Source organism: Cervus canadensis, chromosome 11 (genome assembly GCF_019320065.1).
Source record: "Cervus canadensis isolate Bull #8, Minnesota chromosome 11, ASM1932006v1, whole genome shotgun sequence".
In the NCBI taxonomy this organism is placed as follows: domain Eukaryota; kingdom Metazoa; phylum Chordata; class Mammalia; order Artiodactyla; family Cervidae; genus Cervus; species Cervus canadensis.
The window spans coordinates 40,032,703-40,052,668 of record NC_057396.1 but is presented as its reverse complement, the minus strand read 5'-3'; the positions used below and the strand labels follow the sequence as shown (position 1 = coordinate 40,052,668).

The 19,966-nt window shown below is 42.8% G+C and overlaps 1 protein-coding gene across 2 annotated transcripts in view; it reads right to left on the bottom strand.

The window, feature by feature from the left end:
* The window catches only part of NRIP3 (nuclear receptor interacting protein 3), a 28,679-nt gene extending 12,061 nt beyond the window's left edge, over window positions 1-16,618 (bottom strand). The window contains exons 1-2 of one of the 2 annotated variants that reach the window (XM_043482586.1): window positions 16,436-16,618; window positions 15,819-15,979 (exon numbers count right to left, since the gene is read on the bottom strand). In XM_043482586.1, the coding sequence (XP_043338521.1) occupies window positions 15,819-15,979; window positions 16,436-16,481 (207 nt within the window). In that variant the 5' untranslated portion in view covers window positions 16,482-16,618. Of the gene's footprint in view, window positions 1-15,818; window positions 16,076-16,435 lie in introns of those variants that run through there. The other variant, XM_043482587.1, reaches the window with a different exon arrangement.
* Window positions 16,619-19,966: the final 3,348 nt, after the last annotated feature.

The following is a 19,966-nucleotide window of genomic DNA, read 5'->3' as shown; positions in this document are numbered from 1 at the left end:
GATTAATACAAAGCCTGCATGAGACTCCTACTTGACCCAGACAACTGGGAAGAATGACAATACTTTATTCTTTTTTGTAAGAGTAAATAAAAAGATTTTGGTTGGTTGACAGTTTGGCTAGGCTTAGAACAGATTCCTACAACAGCTGAGGACGAGGGTGGAGTGTCCTACTACACCAGAACTGAAGGATATGAGCTTACAGATTGAAAGGGCTCACATGGAGCCTTGCATAATAAAACATAAAAGATCCACACCAAGATTTCACATCATTAAGAATTTTTGGACTATCACGGATGACAAAGATTCCAAAAGTTTTCAGAGAGAAAAAGAAGATTCAAATACAAAGGATTAGGAATCAGAATTACATAAGACTACTCAATGGTAATAATGGAAGCTTAAAGACAGTGATGGAAGCAAAGTCTGATGCTGTAAAGAGCAATACTGCATAGGAACCTTGAATGTTAGGTCCATGAATCAAGGCAAATTGGAAGTGATCAAACAGGAGATGACAAGAGTGAATGTCGACATTTTGGGAATCAGCAAACTAAAATGGACTGCGATGGGTGAATTTAACTCAGATGACCATTACATCTAGTACTGTGGGCTTCTTCTAAGTAAGGACTACTTCTAGTAAGCCCTTCTTCTAAGTAAGGGCTACTTCTAAGAATCCCTTAGAAGAAATGGAGTAGCCATCACAGTCAACAAAAGAATCTGAAATGCAGTACTTGGATGCAGTCTCAAAAACGACAGAATGATCTCTGTTCATTTCCAAGGCAAACCATTCAATATCTCCATAATCCAAGTCTATGCCCTGACCAGTAATGCTGAAGAAGCTGAAGTTGAACGGTTCTATGAAGACCTACAAGACCTTTCTAGAATTAACACCCAAAAAAGATGTCCTTTTCATTATAGGGGACTGGAATGCAAAAGTAGGAAGTCAAGAAACACCAAGCGTAACAGGCAAATTTGGCCTAAGAGTACAGAATGAAGCAGGGCAAAGGCTAATAGAGTTCTGCCAAGAGAACACACTGGTCATAGCAAACACCCTCTTCCAACAACACAAGAAAAGACTCTACACATGGACATCATCAGATGGTCAACACTGAAATCAGATTGGTTATATTCTTTGCAGCCAAAGATGGAGAAGTTCTATACAGTCAGCAAAAACAAGACTGGGAGCTGACTGTGGCTCAGATCATGAACTCCTTATTGCCAAATTCAGACTTAAATTGAAGAAAGTAGGGAAAACCACTAGACCATTCAGGTATGACCTAAAAAATTCCCTAACGACTATACAGTGGAAGTGAGAAATAGATTTAAGGGACTAGATCTGATAGAGTGACTGATGAACTATGGACGGAAGTTCGTGACATTGTACAGGAGACAGGGAGCAAGACCATCCCCAAGAAAAAGAAATGCAAAAAAGCAAAATGGCTGTCTGAGGAGGCCTCACAAATAGCTGTGAAAAGAAGAGAAGCAAAAAGCAAAGGAAAAAGGAAAGATATACCCATTTGAATGCAGAGTTCCAAAGAATAGCAAGGAGAGATAAGAAAGCCTTCCTCAGTGATCAATTAAAAGAAATAGAGGAAAACAGTAGAATGGGAAAGACTAGAGATCTCTTCAAGAAAATTAGAGATACCAAGGGAACATTTCATGCAAAGATGGGCACAATAAAGGACAGAAATGGTATGGACCTAACAGAAGCAGAAGATATTAAGAAGAGGTAGCAAGAATACACAGAACTATACAAAAAAGATCTTCATGACCCAGATATTCACAATGGTGTGATCACTCACCTAGAGCCAGACATCCTGGAATGTGAAGTCAAGTGGGCCTTGGGAAGCATCACTACGAACAAAGCTAGTGGAGGTGATGGAATTCCAGTTGAGCTATTTCAAATCCTAAGAGATGATACTGTGAAAGTGCTGCACTCAATATATCAGCAAATTTGGAAAACTCAGCAATGGCAACAGGACTGGAAAAGGTCAGTTTCCATTCCAATCCCTAAGAAAGGAAATGCCAAAGAATGCTCAAACTACCACACAATTGCACTCATCTCACATGCTAGCAAAGTAACGCTCAAAATTCTCCAGGCCAGGCTTCAGCAACACGTGAACTGTGAACTTCCAGATGTTCAAGCTGGTTTTAGAAAAGACAGAAGAACCAGAGATCAAATTGAAAACATCTGCTGGATCATCAAAAAAGCAAGAGAGTTCCAGAAAAAACATCTATTTCTGCTTTATTGACTATGCCAAAGCCTTTGACTGTGTGGATCACAATAAACTGTGGAAAATTCTTCAAGAGATGGGAATACCAGACCATCTGACCTGCCTCTTGAGAAATTTGTATGCAGGTCAGTAAGCAACAGTTAGAACTGGACATGGAACAAAACACTGGTTCCAAATAGGAAAAGGAGTACGTCAAGGCTGTATATTGTCACTCTGCTTATTTAACTTATATGCAGAGTACATCATGAGACATGCTGGGCTGGAGGAAGCACAAGCTGGAATCAAGATTGCTGGGAGAAATATCAATAACCTCAGATATGCAGATGACACCACCCTTATGGCAGAAAGCAAAGAAGAATTAAAGAGCCTCTTGATGCAAGTGAAAGAGGACAGTGAAAAAGTTGGCTTAAAGCTCAACATTCAGAAAACAAAGATCATGGTATCTGGTCCCATGACTTCATGGCAAATAGACAGAGAAACAGTGGAAACAGTGGCAGACTTTATTTTTGGGGCTCCAAAATCACTGCAGATGGTGACTGCAGCCATGAAATTAAAAGATGCTTACTCCTTGGAAGAAAAGTTATGACCTACCTAGACAGCTTATTAAAAAGCAGAGACATTACTTTGCCAACAAAGGTCCATCTAGTCAAGGCTATGGTTTTTCCAGTAGTCATGTATGGATGTGAGAGTTGGACTATAAAGAAAGCTGAGCACCAAAGAATTGATGCTTTTGAACTGTGGTGTTGAAGACTCTTGAGAGTCCCTTGGACTGCAAGGAGATCCAACCAGTCCATCCTAAAGGAAATCAATCCTGAATGTTCATTGGAAGGACTGATGTTGCAGCTGAAACTCCAATACTTTGGCTACCTGATGCGAAGAGCTAACTCATTTGAAAAGACCCTGAGGCTGGGAAAGATTGAAGGCAGGAAGAGAAGGGGATGACAGAGGATGAGATGGTTGGATGGCATCACCGATTCAATGGACATGAGTTTGAGTAAACTCCGGGAGTTGGTGATGGACAGGGAGTCCTGGCATGCTGCAGTCCATGGGGTCGCAAAGAGTCCGACATGACTGAGCGACTGAACTGAACTGAACTGAAAGACAGTGGAATTACACTTTTTTCAAAATCTGAAATTGAAAGTCACTCAGTCATGTCCAACTCTTTGTGACCTCATGGACTGTAGCCTGCCAGGCTCCTCTGTCCATGGAATTTTTCAGGCCAGAATACTGGAGTGGGTAGCCATTCCCTTCTCTAGGGGATCTTCCCAACCCAGGGATTGAACCCAGTCTCCCACATTGCAGGTAGATTCTTCACCGTGTGAGCCACCAGGGATAACCTAGCTAAAGCATCAATTAAACCTCAGGGAAATTATTTCCCAAGCATCTTCAAGCAGCTTCTGAAGGATATGCTCTACCAAAGAGAGGAAAAACAAACAAAGAAAAAAACACAGGATCCAAGAAACAGAGTTTCTAATAGAGAAGAGAAACAAGAGAAATTCTGAAAATGATGTTGAAGGAAAAGTCCAGGATACTGGTTGTGTAGCAGGCCTTGAGAGCAAACAGTCCAAAATGAAATAGGAGGATAGAGCATTCTAGGAAGAATGTCTCCAAGGGGAGGGAAAAAAAAGAACCTGCTAGATCATCTACAGTTTTAAGGTTCTTGGAGGAAATTTAAATTTTATATAAAAAATTAAACAAAGGGAAAAAACTAGGTAATTATTAAAAAAATAAATATATGAGAAAGGAGACATAATTATGATATAGTATTTGACTCAGCTGTGAATAACATGAATATAGTCATAATAATGTAAGCAGTAAATGCTGATTTGACCCAAAATAGCTATTTAATTGTTACTAACATATTACAATATTAGCATAGTAGGAGAGGGGACACGATGGAGAGGAATAACAGAAGTAAGGAACAGTTCAAAATTTTTTTAAAGTTTTAAATTATATACATGTATTTTTTTTTATAAAAAGTAAATTTTAAAAATATACCCTATACATTAAGAAAGCATATAGCCACAAGAAAAACCAACTTTATGGGGCTTGAATGGAGGTATATTTTTTTCTCATATAACAAGAAGATTGGAGGTAGGTAGCTGCTGGCATTAATTCAGCAGATTAACAATTTCAGGGCTATTGTTTCTGTAATTTTCATGGATATTCCCTCATGGTCTTATGATGGGTGCCCCAGCTCCAGGCATTACATCCACATCCAAGGAATGAGGAAAGAAGAGGGGACTCTCTGTCATCTATCCTTTTTATCAGGAAAGCAAAAGCTTTTCCAGAAGTTCCCTCAGCAGTTTTCTGCCTATATCTGCTTGGTCAGAATTCACATGGCCACTTCTAACAGCAATGGATTGTAGATGAATTTAGCTTCTCCATAGAGGAGTCAGATAGATAGAAAAGGGCTGAAAATGGGTGATAATTTAGCCAACTAACAATGTCTGCCAAATTGTGCAAAAAGTAAAGTGTATGTACATGTGTGCATATGCACACACATGTACGCATGCTCATACTCCCCCCCACACACCCCAATAATGTAACTTCAGTTCAGTTCAGTTCAGTCACTCAGTCGTGTCCAACTCTTTGTGATCCCATGGGCTGCAGCACGCCAGGCTTGCCTGTCCATCACCAACTCCCAGAGCTTGCTCAAACTCATGTCCATTGAGTCGGTGACGCCATCCAACCATCTTATCCTCTGTCGTCCCCTTCTCCTCCTGCCTTCAATCTTTCCCAGCATCAGGGTTTTCTCTAATGAGTCAGTTCTCCACAACAGGTGGCCAAAGTATTGGAGCTTCAGCATCAGTCCTTCCAATGAATATTCAGGACTGATTTCCTTTAGGATTGACTGGTTTGATCTCCTTGCAGTTCAATGCAGATGTAATGTCAGATTATCCTATAACCAACAATCTTAGTACCTATTTTTTTTTTCACATATGCCCTACCTTCTGCATTTTAAAATAGTACATCATCTGTAAACACGTGAGTCTGCAATACAAACACATCTCAATTTATATAACTACTAATGGACATTTAGATTGTTTCTACATATTTGCCATTAGAAACAATGCTTTAATAAACAACATTCCATTTTTCTTGAAACTCTCCTCCACTGGCTTCTAAAACCACTTTTCTGTCTATTCTACATCTATATCATTTATTGGTTCCTTTGCCTCTGCTCATTTCCTAAATGTTAGTGCTCCTGATTGCTCTCCTTGGGTCCCTTTCTCGCTTGACAAAACCTTTATGGGCAATCTTACCTACTTTCATTTTGTAAATTACTGCCTTTATGATGATGACTCTGTCTCATGCCCAGACCTCGCTTCTGAGTTTCAGACCCATAGAACCAACTGTCTCTTTGAACTTCCCCACTTAGACACCTCACAGGCACTTTCAAACTTAACTTGTCCCACTGATCTTTCCCACAAAACTTGTGCTTTCTTCCATAATCTTCATCTTGGTGAGTGAAATTCTGCTGTTTTAACACCTCACAGATTCCTCCCCATTTCTGCTGTTATAGCTAGGTTCAAATAATCTCCTAAAACATTATATCATGGTCTCCTTCTCCTGCAGTGGTCCTCTTGCCAGCTGTATCAAACACAAAATATACAATTTAGTGTTTAAGATCTTCCACTAACTCATCCTGCTTCCCAATCTTACCTTTATTTCCTCCATGAAGGCTTTCTATTTCAGCAAAATGACCACTTGTCACATACTACCTTGAGTAAATCGCTAATCTCTCTAAGTATTACTTTTTTTTAATCAGTCTGACATTCTTCATCAGTAATAAAAGAGGTGTGAGCTCCAAAGTCCTGTTCCATTTTAATGTTCTGGATTACTTCCTTTCCACTAACCTGGTAAAATGGCACCATTACTCACCCGCCCATTTTGATTCTTTTGATTCTCTTCTCTTCCTAACTTTCCATCCCAAGTATATCCCAAGTTGGTCCCCAACTTATAACGGTTCAACTTCTGATTTTTCAACTTTGTGATGGTGCCAAAGTAATATACATTCAGTAAAAACCATACTTTGAATCCTGATTTTTTCCCAGGCTAGTGATATGCAGCACAACACTCTCTCATGACACTGGGCAGAGGCAGCAAGGTGAAGCTCCCAGTTAGCCTCATGAACACAAAGGCAAACAACTGATACACTTACAACTCTTTTGGATCTATTCAACCATTCTCTTTTTTTACTTTCTGTATGATATTCAATAAATTACATGAGATATTTGACACTTTATTATAAAATAGGCTTTGTGTTAGATGATTTCGTCCAATTGCAGGGTAATGTGTTCTGAGCATGTTTAAGGTAGGCTAGGCTAAAATATGATGTTCAATAGGCTAGGTGTATTAAATGAATTTTTGACTTAACAACATTTTCATCTTACGATGTGTTTACAAGGATGTAACCCCATCGTAGGTTTAGGATGATCTGTACTGTTGCTGCTTCCTCTGAAATTTATCTAGTATCAATCTACTTCTCCTCATCTTTACTACCTCCAATCTAATCCAAGCCACTGTCATCTCTTATCTGTGCTACAACAGCCCCCTGGCTTGTCTTCCACCTCTTCCTTCACTCTTCAAATCATTCTCTACACAGCAACCAGAGTGAACTTTTACAGATATAAGTGAGATAATACATTCCCTTACTTAAAGCCCTTCAATGACTTTCCATTGTTCTTCAAACAAAATTCAAACTTCTTACCATGGTCTATAGGGCTCAGCACCATATGGTCCTTGTCTATCTCTCCAACCTCCACATACATACCATTATTGTTGTTTGGTCACTAAGGCGTGTTCGACTCTTCGCGACCCCAAGAACTGCAGCATGCCAAGCTTCCCTGTCTGTCCTTCACTATCTCCTACAGTTTACTCAAACTCATGTCCACTGAGTCAGTGATGCCATCCAACATCTCATCCTCTGTTGCTCCCTTCTTTTCCTGCCCTCAATCTTTCCCAGCATCAGGGTCTTTTCCAATGAGTCAGCTCTTCACATCAGGTGGCCAAAGTATTGGAGCTTCGGCTTTAGCATCAGTCCTTTCAATGACTATTCAGAGTTGATTTCCTTTAAGATGGACTGGTTTGATTTCCTGGCTGTCCAAGGGACTCTCAAAGTCTTCTCCAGCACTACAGTTCAAAAGCATAAATTCTTCAGTGCTCAGCCTTCTTATGGTCCAACTTTCACATCCATACATGACTACTGGAAAAACCATAGCTTTGACTGGACAGACCTGTGTTGGCAAAGTGATGTCTCTGCTTTTTAACACACTGTCTAGGTTTGTCATAGCTATTCTTCCAAGGAGCAAGTGTCCTTTAATTTCATGGCTGCAGTCACCATCTGCACTGATTTTGGAGCCCAAGAAAATGAAATCCAACAGTTTCCACATTTTCCCTGAAATCTGACAGTTTCCACAGTTCCCCCATCTATTTGCTGTGAAGTGATAGGACGGATGCCATGATCTTCGTTTTTTGAATGCTGAATTTTAAGCCAACTTCTTCACTCTCTTCTTTCCCCTTTATCAAGAGGCTCTTTAGTTCCTCTTCACTTTCTGCCATTAGAGTGGTATCATCTGCATATCTGAGATTGCTGATACTTCTCCTGGCAATCTTGATTTCAGCTTGTGATTCATCCAGCTGGGCATTTTGCATGATATACTCTGCATATAAGTTAAACAAGCAGGGTGACAATATACAGCCTTGATTTACTCCTTTCCCAATTTGGAACCAGGTTGTAGTTCCATGTCCAGTTCTAACTGTTGCTTCTTGTTCTGCATACAGGTTTCTCAGGAGGCAGGTAAGGTGGTCTGGTATTCCCATTTCATTAAGAATATTCCACAGTTTGTTGTGATCCACACAGTCAAAGGCTTTAACATAGTCAATGAAGCAGAAGTATATATTTTTTAATTCTCTTGCTTTTTCTATGATCCAGCATATGTTGATCTCTGGTTCCTCCATCTTTTCTAAATCAAGCTTGTACTTCTGGACGTCCTCAGTTCATATACTGCTGAAGCCTATCTTGAAGGATCTTGAGCATAATCTTGCTAGTGTGTGAGATGAGTGCAATTGTGTGGTAATTTGAACATTCTTTGCCATTGCCTTTCTTTGGGATTGGAATGAAAACTGACCTTTTCCAGTTCTGTGGCCACTGCTGAGTTTTTCAAATTTGCTGGCATAATGAGTGCAGCACTTTAACAGCAATGTCTTTTAGGATTTGAAATAACTCAGCTGGAATTCCATCACCTCCACTAGCTTTGTTCATAGTACTGCTTCCTAAGGCCCACTTGACTTCACACTCCAGGATGTCTGGCTCTAGGTGAGTGACCACACCATTGTGGTTATCTGGGTCATCAGGAGCTTTTTTGTACAGTTCTTTTGTGTATTCTTGCCAACTTTTCATACATTCTATATACACACTCAAAAACTCTTTTCCATTCTAATGCCTTTGCACCTGCCATTCCCTCTGTCTGAAATGTCCTCCCCCTAATAATTCAAATAGTTAGCTTGCTCTCATCATTCAAGTCTCAGCTCAAACATTACTTTCTCAAAAACATCTTCCCTGACCATACTATTAAAAGGAGGTACTCCACCTCTTACTAACATATCCCACTATTTCTTTTATAGTAACCATAAGTTCAGAATTATTTTGCTTATTTAGTTGTTTCTTATTTCACTCCCCCCACTAGAGTATTAATTTCACAAGGGCAAGGGCCTTGATTGTGTTGATCACAGCTATATCTCCAGGTCTTGATATAATACTGGATGAATAAATCTCTATACTTCACTTTTTCAAAAAACTTTTCTTGATCAACATCATCTAGTTCTTACTTTCAGAATTAATAATGAATGAACAAATCTATACTTCACTTTTCCAGAAAGCTTTCTTGATCAACATCATCTAGTTCTTTCTTTCAGAATCCCTTCAATACTCATACATTACATAGTTTGTACTACTTGCATTCCCACTCCTTGAGTGTGGCTTTGTAAATTTGTTTAATTGGTTTATTCTTATGTCTATTGAAATATTGCTTTCCAAGGGCTATCTTCTACTTTCCAGATATCCTTCAAGATACACAGCACTAGTCAGATAGATGCTGCAAGTACTATGGTGGCCTTTTGGACATAGCTATCAAGTCATCTTCCTGACGTGGATCCTGCTTTATGTTTTAGTTCAACAAGGCAACTACTAACCTAAGTAGCACCAGGTTCTCTACTATTCCTGCTAATGTGACTGCTAAACCTTAACCAGCATTTAGGCATCTAAATCCTAAGCAGGCAAGCTCAAATGTGAGGTCTTTATCACCACCAGAAGCTTCTGAAAGAAATGAGCCTTGTGGGCAGTGTTGTATGCTAGGTAGCACAGCTGAGGTTAAATATTAAATATTTCTTCTAACCAGCCTGTAGAGTGGGAAGAAAAGTGAGGTGAGAGGAAGCAGGCTATACTGCAGGATACCAAGGGATCATGATTTAAACAAGAACTTCTAAGGTCACCTTCTCAATCACTTACCTATGCTGTACAGAATCAGCATAGGTAATCTGAATTACTGAAAACTGAATCTGCACAGAATCAGTCTAATAGGTTTCTGTGGTCCATAGGATGGACCAGACTGGAAAATAGAAGAAATTACAGAAGTCTGCCTTCTTTGTAGTATCTACTCTCAAAGGAGAAACCCAAGGTTTCTAGCTAGCAATAGAATACTTAGAAATAGCGGTCAGCAAATATGGCCCACAAGTCAAATCAGCCTGTTGCACACTTTTATAAATAAAGTTTTATTAGAACACAATCAACCCCATTTGTTTACTGTCTATGGCTGCTTCTGCATTATAACAACACAGTTGAGTAGCTGAGACAGAGACTGGCCTGCAAACCCAAAAACAATTACTATATGGTCCTTTACAGAAAAAGTTTGCCAACTCTTGACTTAGAGTATTGTTTAAAATATATATGCTTTGGAGTCAGACAAAGCTGGGTTCAAGCCAGTAAGTACCCTGCAGAGCTTTTGTGAGGATGAAATGAGATGGTCCATATGAAGCATTTGTTGTGTCAGGTATAGAGTAAGCATGCAAATGTTAATAATTATATGTATGTGTATATATGTATTTTAAACCCTCATGTTCAACTTAAAATTGAAGCTGATCACTTTTTTTTCTCTTAAAAGGGCATGAAATCAGCTTACTCCATTTTCATCCTCATGTATAGTTTGTAGACAGATATGGACTCCTGACTTGACTTTCACTTCAAGCCCAATACACATGTTTTCTATCTGGTCTTGGAAATCTAAAGGGGCACTAATTTCTGTGCTTTCTCTTTATTGACAAGCTGAATATACAACATGTGACCCTTTCTACACCATAGAAACACAGATTATCCTTGGGATTACAGCTGCTCAAAATCACATGGGACTCTACCTAAGGCAGTCTATCACATTGCCCCAGGCCTTCTGTGTTCTGTCTCTTTACTTTTGCCTTATGACCCAATAATCATGCTTTTTCAAAGAGAACAGCCTTATTCCTGAGATGGTGGTTTCTCAGTTACCCATGGTGGGCTGCATTATTGTAGGAAAGGATTTATACAGGGGCAGGGAATTCAACCAGATAACCTATAAAGTTCTTATTCTGAGGTTCTATAGGGCATGCTCTGGAAGCAGCTTCCTCTCTATATAATATCACAGTTGACTCTCCAGGGGATGATGAAACTCTAATCAGATGTTGTTCTCCATCACTATTGTCACACCAGGCCAGAGTAGTCACTGCTTCCACTGAACTTCTCTAGCGCTGATGGACTATAATATCTTGATAGCACATAAGCTTCCTGGTGGTATTATTCATCTTCTCATGGAACTATCTATTCAACACCTACACTTGAATAATTAATACACGTTCCAAACTTAACTTGTTCAATAATCAAATTCCTGATTCTTATTTCCTATCCTTAACCTGCACCTCTTAGCCATTTCAGTGTATGACAAACTTTATTCTTCCAATGACTAGATCAAAAACATTAGCGTCATTCTTAACTACTCTTTCTTTCAGGTCTTTAGCCCAACTCTCAACTAAACTTGTCAGCTCTGTCTTCAAAAGAACCCAGAATCTGGTCTTTTCTTGTCCCCTTCACTGCTAGCACACTGCTCTGAGGCACCATCATCTTTACCTAGATTACTATCTAAATGCTAACTAACCAGCTTCCTAACCAGTCTGCCTGCTTACACGCTTGCCCCCTACAGCCTAATTCACACAGTAGTCTGCTTTGTGAAATATCATGTCATCTCACCTTTCTGCAAAAAGTTTTCCACCAGTTTCCCTTATCAGATTAAATATCTGTACAATGACCTATAGGGCCCTAAGTATTTTGGCCTCCCACTCTGATAGGAGATGTTGTCTCCTATCACTTCCTGTTGCTCATTTTGCTCTGGTCACAATGGCCTTCTTACAATTCTTCAATCACATCAAGCACAATGATGTTCAGGCCTTTGCACTGGCTGTTCCTTCTGCCTGTAACATTTTTCCCCAAGATATTTTGCTCTCTCATTTCCTTCAATATCTCCTATAGTGTCATCTTACCAGAGATGCCTTCCTTGATCACCCTAGATAAAACAGTAAGGCTCTACTTCATCCTACCTGGCCATTACACTCTCTATTCCCTTATCCTGGTTTATTTTCTCCATAGTACTGATCACAACCTGATATAGTATATATTTACTTGATTTATTTTCTACCTTCTCGCCCACAAGAATGCAAGTTCTGTGAGGGCAGGAAACCCATTTTGGTTCACTATTATATCTTCAATACCTAGATTATGCCTGACATGTAATAAGTGTTCAATAAATATTTGGGGAATAAATAAATAAATTGGTCCTATCCTTCCCCCAATCTATAAACTTCTTGTATAGGTAAACTTTGCTGTTTTCTTCTTTGTGGTCCTAGCACTGTGTCCTGAACACAGCTAGTGTTCAAATAATGTTTGCTATAATTAGGATTTGATCGTGGCTCTGGAAATCTTCAGTTTGCACCAGATCCTGATTTATACTGGTATTTCATGCTCCTCTTCTAAAATTCCACAGTCCTCTGGTCCAAAATCTACAGCATTATGGATGTCTTGTGGCATTATGAAAAACTATAGGGTAACACACAAGGCTGCCCTCACTGATAGAGATTCTATCAGGAGGATCAGATACTCAGAGTATTCCTTGTTGCTGTTGTGTCTGACTCTTTTTTGATCCCATGGACTGCAGCCCACCAGGCTCCTCTGTCCATGTGACTTCCCAAGCAAGAATACTGGAGTGGGCTGCAATTTCCTTTTCCAGAGGATCTTCCCAATCAAGGATCAAACCTGCATCTCCTGCATTAGCAGACAGGTTCTTTACCACTGAGCCACCAGGTAAACCCATACTCAGAGTACAGGGCTGGTCATTTCATGGTCGGTTGGCTTTGCTTTATTTCCTTCCCCAGCCTTTTAATTTTAGTGAGTTTTCCTAAAGCATTTGGCTATAAGCAGAAGCAATCATAGATAGGAAAGCAAAACTCTCTTTTTATTGCTGAATAAGTAAGGCTATACCCTGATGGTCAGTACTATTATCATATAGGAAAGACAGCATATTATACTATGACATGACTATTTTTAAAAGTTGAAAAGTCTTCACCTCAATGAGAAGAATATTTATTAATCTGGTAGCTAAAAAAAAAATTAGAATACACAAAGCTCCAAGAGTGATTTTTTTCTAGCTTCATCAACTTGACTAATAATAATAAGTGAAATAAAATATTACTCACTTATATCTCTGATTTTAGTTCTTAATCTAATACACACACACAAACACATGCACACACAAACTGCACAAGATGAAAGGACAAACGAAATAAGAGAGCCACACATAGGAAATAAGATTAATTTCCACAGTAGACTTTGTAGCAGCCAACTACACACAAACAGGAATAGGGCAAAGGCACTTCCCTGGGGCCAAGAGAACAAGACCACATTTGACTGTCTATGCATGCTCTTTGCCAATCCAAAAAAAAAAAAAAAACGTTGGCAGGCTGGATTCAAATAGTGAATATTATAGAAACAGCATGGTAAAAGGTAGATAATTCAGAATACTCAACAATATAATTCTAATATAGGTCACCAGTATGAAGAAAACAACCTACAATCTTCTCACTAGCACAAACCCCAAAGTCAATGAGAACTAATTCATCCTTTCCCTCCTATCTTCCTCTGGTGCTGCCCCTTCCTTTTCTTGTCCCACTGCTATTGAGTTTGTACTATAGACTTATATCATCAATTTTGGGCTTCAGTAGTGGCTCAGGTGGTAAAGAATCTGCCTGCTTTATACTATGGGACTTATCTAATCAATTTTGGTATCCTCTAAATTTCACTTCGGTGACAGAACATTGAGTCAACACTGGTCTATACTACCAGCTATATCCATAAAGACAAGTGACACAGTACTTCTAAGGTTATTTCTAAGATTATTCAGAGGTTGCAGCATAAGTTCCAAGAAAGCTTAAGCATGCTACTTCACTCCAGTACTCAGAGCTCTTCAAGCCCTATCTCAGTCTGCCTCAACCTCTGTGACTGGTTCTAACTCTTCTGTGCAATCACTTGCATACTCCAGGTGTGAGAAGAGTGAGAGAGTACTAGCTCCCTGGCAGTGGAGGGCAGCCAGGCAGAGAAATTGTGAACCATGGGTTAGGGTCTCACGGTAAATTGCAGTGTGTCACATCCATGGCAATAACCTGCTTTGAGGATGTTTCTTCCTTCTGGCCTGCTGCCTGTTCCATGTTAGCAGCTCCTGTGTGGCTCAACTGAGACAGACTGGAGTCAGAAAAGCAGATGGAATTCTTCCTACACAAGAAGAAGCAGTATAAAGAATGCTTGGCAGAAGAATGGAGAGGCAGTTCCTCAGGGCTAGGAAACTCCTCGACATCCCAGGACAACCAAATGTGAAACATATCTTAAATTCAGCATGAAGTGGGGAAAATTCCACACTTGACTTATTTTCCTATTACTGTTTATTGGCTCCTCAGGCTTCCAAGAACTAGGATTATTTTGGCCTGAAAGTGAGAAGATTTGTACCAGATTTGCTAAATGAATTTAGACTGCTGTAAAGTGGAAGGAAGGAAGAAAGACCGTTATCTCTTTTCTGGGAATACATTTCAGTTATCCACCACTCTGAGTTAGCATGAATCAGATTACCTATCCTGTGGCTTGTTCAAGTAAAACATCCTTTAAAAAACACAGCAGGATAACTGAGTAGACATCCCCTGCACATAAATAACTAAAAATAATTCTCTATCACAATGGGGGAGGGCAAATCTGATCTTGGTATCTACGTCTCATTAGAGTTGGTAAAATTTAAAAAAAAAAAGAGAGAGAGAGAAGTGGATTCAGCAGCTCTGCCCTCCATACCCAACATGTGGCTAGAAATGGCAATTTCAGTGGTGCAGGCTGATACCCCCTTCCCTGACAAATTAAACATTCCAAAAGCTCAAAAATACTGGCAAAATTATACAAAGCATCCACTTCATTTAAAAGACATTTAAATAATGCTTCATAAATTATTGCCTAGATGAATAAAGTGATTATGAACTTCAAGAAAACAAGTTAAACTACAAGAAAATTCCAGATGAAAGTACAAGACTCAACATCAATTTGGTGCAACACCACTACAGTGAATTAAGGAGGGGAGTCAGATACAGTTCTTCAAACTAGTAACCTTTATCCCCCTATAGGATCCCTCCTATAGATAGAGGACAGTATGGTCTTTGAACTCAGACCTTCAGTTCTGGAGTTTCTCCTTCTTAATGCCAAGAACAACCTTGCTAGGAAAAGAAAGAAAGAACTGCGGGAGCCCCAGCACAGCTCCAGCTCCACACATTAGCCGTTGATGAGAGGGAGCAGCCTGGCTTTCTCCCTCTATCCACTCTTTGGGGATGCAGCAGCAGGAAAGGAACATAATGAAGAGAGGTTTGGGGCTCAGGAAACCTTCACGGTCACCCTTTTTTTCTCCCCGCCCCCTCCCGTTGGAAGGTCAAGGGTAGGTGAGACCAAAATCAAACGGAGAAGTAGATTTTGCACAGAGGGGAAATGGATTCAACCAAAGCGATCTGGATATGGTGACTGCCCAGAAAGCCCCCTTCCCACTTCGTTCTCTCCTCCTCACACCCACTAGGAGTCACAAGACCGGCCAAGCAGCCTAGGAGGCAGCGGGAGCTACCCTGGCCGCGAGGCTCAAGGCCGGGGCAATCAAACTCGGCACTGCGAATAAAGGAAAGGGGAGCCGAGGGCAAGAAGGCAGGGTCTCTTCTACTCCAGAGGAGAAAGAAGAAGGGAGAAGGGTGCGCTGAAAGGAGGGCGAGCTGGAAAAGCTACTCTGGAATCCCGAGAGAAACTGAAGCAGGGGGATGCTGGATGGAGCTGAATCCCCAACAGAGCACCAGAGACAGCGGACAGCGCTGGAGACGGAGGGGGCCGAGCCGGTGACTCAGTGAAAGCGGCGAAGGGCGGGCCCCAAGAGACCTTACAGCGCAAAGGTGACAGCCGCCGCGCGCGGGGTCCCCGAGGCGGGTGCGGCCGCGGGGGCTCACCGTGTCCTTGGACGAACCCAGCTTCTTGAGGCCGTCCAAGGGCAGCAGGTCGGCCGAGTCCTTGTGAATGAACTGCACGGCCTGCTTCATCCGGCGCTGCTGTCTCAGCGACGCCGCCTCCCGCATGTCTGTCTCCTTGCGGCCGCCCTCGGTGAGGAGCCCTGAGTAAAACATCGCTGAGGCGCCCGCGGCCCAGCGTCCCCGTTGCTCCCCGCTCCCCAGCAGCCCTCAGCCTCGAGCTCCTCCAGCGCAGCGAGAGCCGCGCGCCTCAGGTTTTATAGCCGAGCGTGACGTCACGCGGAGCAGTCAGAGTACGCGTGCGGGGCGGGGCCGGCACAGCGCCCCCAGCCGGCGAGCGGCTCCGCAGCGTTCCCAGCAGCTGCCCACCACCGCGTCACCCGGCTGCGGGGCCAGGGGGGCCGAGGAGTGGCGCTAGCGGGACTGACTCGGAGAGCCAAGAGTCTTCTACGGCCGCCTTACCCAACCGGTCCCTCCCGTTGTAGGTGCTCAGCATCCCCTGGACCGAGATGAGGTGTGTGTGGGGTAGGGGCGGGGGCAGGCAGTTTCCGAGCGGCCTCGCCCACGCCGGCCGCCGCCACCACCTGGTTCCAGCTCACCTGTCCACGCCGTGGCCGACCCCGGGATCACCGACAGCTGGGCCATGCCCGGAGTCCCGCCGTCTGCGCCGCTGCTCGGCTTCACCAGTTCGCACCTTCGCGCTCCTCCTGGAGCCCCAGCGCTCAAATTGAGCCCGGGATCGGGAGGAACGGGCGGCGCACTCTGAAGTTGGGATAGCTCTGATTTTCTCCAACTTCAGATCGGTCCCCACCCACCAGGCCACGTGACTGGGGAGGGGGCAGCCCCTGCGGGCCGGCCGGAGTCAGCCTTCTGGGGACTCTCCTCCTCCCTGTACTCGCGAGTCCGAGCTGGGGGAGCAGGGTCTGGCGGTGCCTGCCCGTCAGCCTGGGGCTGAGGAGTGGCGAGGGTCCTCGCGCGACTGCACACGAGTACAAGTCCTGCACTTGCTCTTCGGAAAACCCGGCAGAAAAGCACGTTTTTCTCAGCCAACACGGTCCAGAGGGTTGTTCACCGGTCTCTCCAGCATGCCCGGGAGCAACTGGAACCCGGTTTTCTTTGTGAATCTGTCATCTTTTCAAGCCTTCTAATGGAGCATTCAGGCGTCCTGGGCCCTGGCCTCGACGCTGTGATTTAGTACAAACCGCGTTTCCAGGCTAGAAACCACCATCCCTACCCTCTACCACCCCATTTCACGAGAGCAGGCATGAAGCAGAAAGATCTGCTCTCTGGAGAAAACCAACAAAAGAAACAGTAACATTTACTGAGCCTTTACTATGTGCCAGGCACCAGAATAAATACTTAAAATTCAGTCTCTCATTGACTCCTGGCATCAGTTTATGAGAGGGTATTATTGTGGGTACTCAATGGCTTCAGTCGTGTCTGACTCTTTGCGACCCCATAGAGTGTAGCACACCAGGCTTCTCTGTTCATGGGATTCTCCAGGCAAGAACACTGGAGTGGGCTGTCATGCCCTCCTCCAGGGGATTGTCCCCAACCAGGGATGGAACCCACATCTGTCTTCATTGGCAAGCGGGTTCTTAACCACTAGCACCACCTGGTCATTATCCTCATTTTACAGACAAATATCTGAGACCTAACTGGTCCCCTGAATGTGCCTTGGTTCTCTTCCAATCCATTGTTTGCTACTGCCAGAGCAATCTTTTCAAACTGCAAACGTGGTCATCTCACATCCCTGATTAGAGCACCACAAAAGGTTTCCTATTGCTCTTAAAGACTCACATTCTTGCCCGATCTGCACCCACCTGGATCTCCACTCTGTACTTCAGCCTCATGATTTTTCTTTCCTGCAGTTCCGTGGAGGAGCCATGCTCTCTTGCCAAATGGCTTACCTTTTTTTTTTTTTTTTTTTTATGGCTTACCTTTGAATATCCCGTTCCTTCTGCATGGAATGACCCCTCCTACCTTGTGCAGTAAACAGACCCAGTTCCACTATCATATTTTCTAGGAAAGCCTTTTCTGACCTCCCAGAGAGAGTGCACTCTTGCTAATTATAAACTATGCATCTCTCCTAGATATTTCTTTTTTGGTGGTTGAGGTGGGGATGTTATTGGTTGTTTGGTGACTATTTACCTCCTTCATTAACTATAAGCTCCAAGAAGGCCACTGAGTCCATTTTTGCTTACATTTGAATCCCTAGCTCACAGAAGGTGCTCAATAAATACTAGTATAAGTACAGCAAACAAGTTAAAGTCTTGTCCAAGTAAAGCTACTGGTAGAGCTGGGATTTTAACCACACTGTCTGCCCCAGAACCTGTGCTGAACTTCCCAGATCCAGAAGAGCTGGGTTTGATCTCCTGTTTCTTTCCTTCAGTTCCTGCCATTAGCACTTGCCCAGAATTCACATACTGCTGCAGGGAAATAAATCCAGACGGGCAGAAGGCTGCTTATCTGGCCTCAGGGAGGCCCAGGGGATTCCCTGTCCCTCAACATACACATTGAACACACAGTCTCCTAGAGGAGCGATGGGATTGCAGCTCACCTTCTAGCCCCCTGGCATGCTGCCAGCAGTAAACAACAGTGGCTGCCCTGGTCCCTTCTGTCCTGTCTCCTGGATTCCTGCCTGGTCACTTCTCCAAGCCGGAGTCGCCCAGGCAACAGTGAAAGACAGCCTGGCCTTGTCTTTCCAGAACAGGTGCCTCTGAGCTCGGTAAACCATCAGGACAGGTCCGACAATAAGGGCCCCTGGGGCTCTGGCCAGGACAGCTACTTTCCTCTGAGAGGAAGCCAGGCAGGCAGATTCCAATTCCCCATCCGCCGGCAGCTCAGCTCAGTCTTGCAGCCTTTTGTTGAGGATGTCCTGACAGAAGAAAGGGCCTCCTTTCATCGCTAGATTCCCTCCACACCCCTACCCAGAAAACCAGGAGCTGAATGTCTCCAGTTGAATAGGAATTTGTCCATATCAAGTGTTATGGGAAAGTAAAAAGGGCCTTGGCTGGAGCTGAGAATCTTTTTGTGAATGCAGAGCTCTTTGCTGTAGTGGGATTTGTGTTCTGCAGTTGGCTCTTTGGCCACAACCATGGTAGGTCACCTCGTGTCTCAGAGATCTTCCTCAGCCAGACTTACACCATCACTGCTGTTAAGCATGGGTCAAGGTAGAAGACCAACCCCACCCCCTGCAAATCCCCTTTGAGTTTCTGAAGACTGTGGATCTCTTGGTAGTTTATCCCATTTGACCAAATGAGTTTGAGCAAGTCACTTCCTACCTCTAAGCCTCAGTTTCTACATTGGTAAAATGGATGCAGTAAGATTGCTTATAAAATTGGAGCTTGTAAACTCTGGCAGGCTATACCAACAGGAAAGATTATTATTAATTCTCCATTTGATAACCTCCCCTGTCCCACTAACACATCTGGGAAAAGTGTAATGTGGTTGTTAAAAGCAAAGTTTCTTGAGTCTGATGCACTAGGTTTGAATCTCTGCTCTGCTACTCACTAGTATGCAACAAGATACTTCACCACTCTGAGTTTCAGCTCTTCGTCGAGAAAATGATGCTGTTGATGTATTTACTTCTGAGGGATGCTATGAAGATTATATGAAATAACCATACACATAGCACACTGTGGCATGTAGGAAGGGCTCAGCAGAAGGTAGCTACCATCATTACCTGAGACAGTCTCAGGATTGCCAAGCCTAAGAACGGGCTCTGACCTATGCTTCCTCCCTACACACCTGAGCATCTTGACCCCTTCCCAAAACCAGGGCCTGCTGGGGCAGGAGCTGGCCCCCTCTCTTCCTCTCTCAGGTGCCTCTGAATTCTGAACTTACCATGTCAAGTAGCTCTGTTCTAAAATCCTCTACATCCTGCCTGGGTTGTTATAGAGAATCTGTCCTTGAAAATTATGCTCAACAAGCTAATGCTGTTTCAGTTAGGATTTTATTCATGTTCTTATTATAAGTGACAGGAAACCTAGTTGAAAACTTCTTAAGTGAAAATGAAAATTTAGCTCCTAAAACTAACACAATATTGTAAATCAACTATACTTCCTTTTTTTTTTTCTTTAAAGAAAAACTTCTTGTCCCTTTAATGTAAAAACGCAGGGACTTCCCTG